The sequence below is a fragment of the Puma concolor genome, chromosome C2, assembly GCF_028749965.1.
Source record: "Puma concolor isolate L17-30 chromosome C2, mPumCon1.1.hap2, whole genome shotgun sequence".
In the NCBI taxonomy this organism is placed as follows: domain Eukaryota; kingdom Metazoa; phylum Chordata; class Mammalia; order Carnivora; family Felidae; genus Puma; species Puma concolor.
The window spans coordinates 34,809,170-34,811,108 of NC_141675.1; the positions used below are offsets into that span (position 1 = coordinate 34,809,170).

A 1,939-nucleotide genomic window follows, 5' to 3' on the forward strand; every position below is an offset into this window, starting at 1 on the left:
TTTTTTTTTTTTTTAAATTTTTTTTTTAACATTTATTTATTTTTGAGACAGAGAGAGACAGAGCATGAACGGGGGAGGGTCAGAGAGAGGGAGACACAGAATCTGAAACAGGCTCCAGGCTCTGAGCTGTCAGCCCAGAGCCCGACGCGGGGCTCGAACTCACGGACTGCGAGATCATGACCTGAGCCGAAGTCGGCCGCTTAACCGACTGAGCCACCCAGGCGCCCCCACACAGCGCTCTTAAAAGACTCTTGTAAGGTCTCTACCAGGTATAGGGGTTGTGGGTTCAGTTCATTCCTGGAACAGGCGTCTCCGGGCCTTGCGAGAAGGACCCGGAGGGCGCTGGGGGCGCGCGTGGGGACCTGGACTCGGAGAGGGAGGTAGAGGTTGGAGTGGCGAGTTGGGGAAGGGCTCCAGAAGGTGGACGTCCAGGTTGAAGTAGCGGAAAGAAGAGCGTCTCTCTGGACTAGGAGTGGGAGCCCAAGACCGCAGCTCTGGTACCTGGCCCACAAGGTAGGGGTTGGTCACGCTTCCCGCGCAGGGGCGGAGCCCAGCGACGGAGCCGGCTGCAGGGTCTATCCGAGGCGACAGGAACGCGGGGTCCGCGTCTTCCTCATAGGCCTCTTCTTGGGGGGCCATCTGTGGGACAGATGCGCAGAAGAATCCTTGCTCGACGGCGACGTCGTGCCCGGGCGCGCCCAGGAAAGCGCCGGGTTCCAGGCCGACAAGCGAGTGGCCCTGCTCTCCTGAGTGCAGGAGGGCCTCGGGGACCAGCAGCAGGGTGAACTCTCCGACAGACACTTGCAGGACCGACGTTGGCTCGGGCTCCAGCACCAGGTCGACGTCGTCCAGGGGCACTTGCAGGGCACAGCCCTCGGCCAGAACCACCACGGAGGTGAGGGCGCCGGCGGCCGGGGGCCCCTCCAGGCCTTCCAGGCCTGCAAGCTCCTCGGTTCGGCTGCGCTTGGCGGGGCTGGGTCCTCCGGACGGCGGCCCGGGACAGGGCGCAGGGTAGGCGCTGGGGCTGCGGGGCCGGCTGCCCATGACCTGGACGGCGCTGCGGGTGGCGCTGCCGGGGCCTGGCGGAGGGCGTGAGGGGCTGGGTCCTGCACGCAGTGACAGGTCTCGACGACAGGTGAGGCGGCGGGGCGCGGCGGGGCGCGGTACGGCGCGACGCAGAGTGAGTGCCCGGGAGTTCTGGGGGCGCCTCCCGGGAGACCCTCTGTCCAGGTTCTGGTGGCGCAGCACGCGGCGCAGGGCTTGGCCTCAGGCGGTGGAATCCCAGGCTCCTCACACGGACGGATTTGCGCCAATGATATTGCAAGTGACGCCGGCGGAACCAAAGTCGCAAAATGTCACGCTAAGCCCCGCCCCCACGGAGGCTTCGCCCCTTAGAATTCGCGGTATCTGTGCAGCCCTGTAGCCGAAGCTTTGCGTAAAGAGATACTTTTATAGGCCACTAGGAGGCAGAACAATGATGCCACTCTAGGGGCTGGCTTCCAGTGTCAAGATCTTGACCTTCCTTGAGTGGATCTCAAATGAGGACGACCTTAATTGGAAAACTGATTAAGTTTCAAGTCCCACCAGTGTGACGCTGCACCAGGACAGCGAGATGTAAGGCCCTCCTCCTCCGAAGCCTCGCCCCGGAAGTGAATATCGCTTTTCCTTCGGTTGAATAGTGGGAAGAGTTTTTGGACTATATCCTTACGTCTGTGCGGAAGTTGTAAACCACTGTCGGAATCTTTCACTGGTGTTGAAAGGCGACATAAGATTAGAATTGAGTGTGTAAGCAGGTGCGCATGATCAATTTACTACTATACTATATACATACCATTTCATACTAATTTATTACACTGCTGTCGTCAGAAGTAAGAGTTTATCTAGAAATACAGTCACAAAATGTTTTTAGTCCAATTTACAATGATGAAAATGTTGTGCA

The 1,939-nt window shown here is 59.2% G+C and overlaps 1 protein-coding gene across 1 annotated transcript; it reads right to left on the reverse strand.

Annotated features, from left to right (window-relative positions):
• Positions 1 to 278: 278 nt before the first annotated feature.
• On the reverse strand, positions 279 to 1,059 carry LOC112850016 (proline-rich protein 23A-like). The gene has a single exon (XM_086720237.1). It carries the CDS (start codon positions 1,042 to 1,044, stop codon positions 292 to 294), a length of 753 nt encoding a protein of 250 aa, XP_086576363.1. The 5' UTR covers positions 1,045 to 1,059; the 3' UTR covers positions 279 to 291.
• Positions 1,060 to 1,939: the final 880 nt, after the last annotated feature.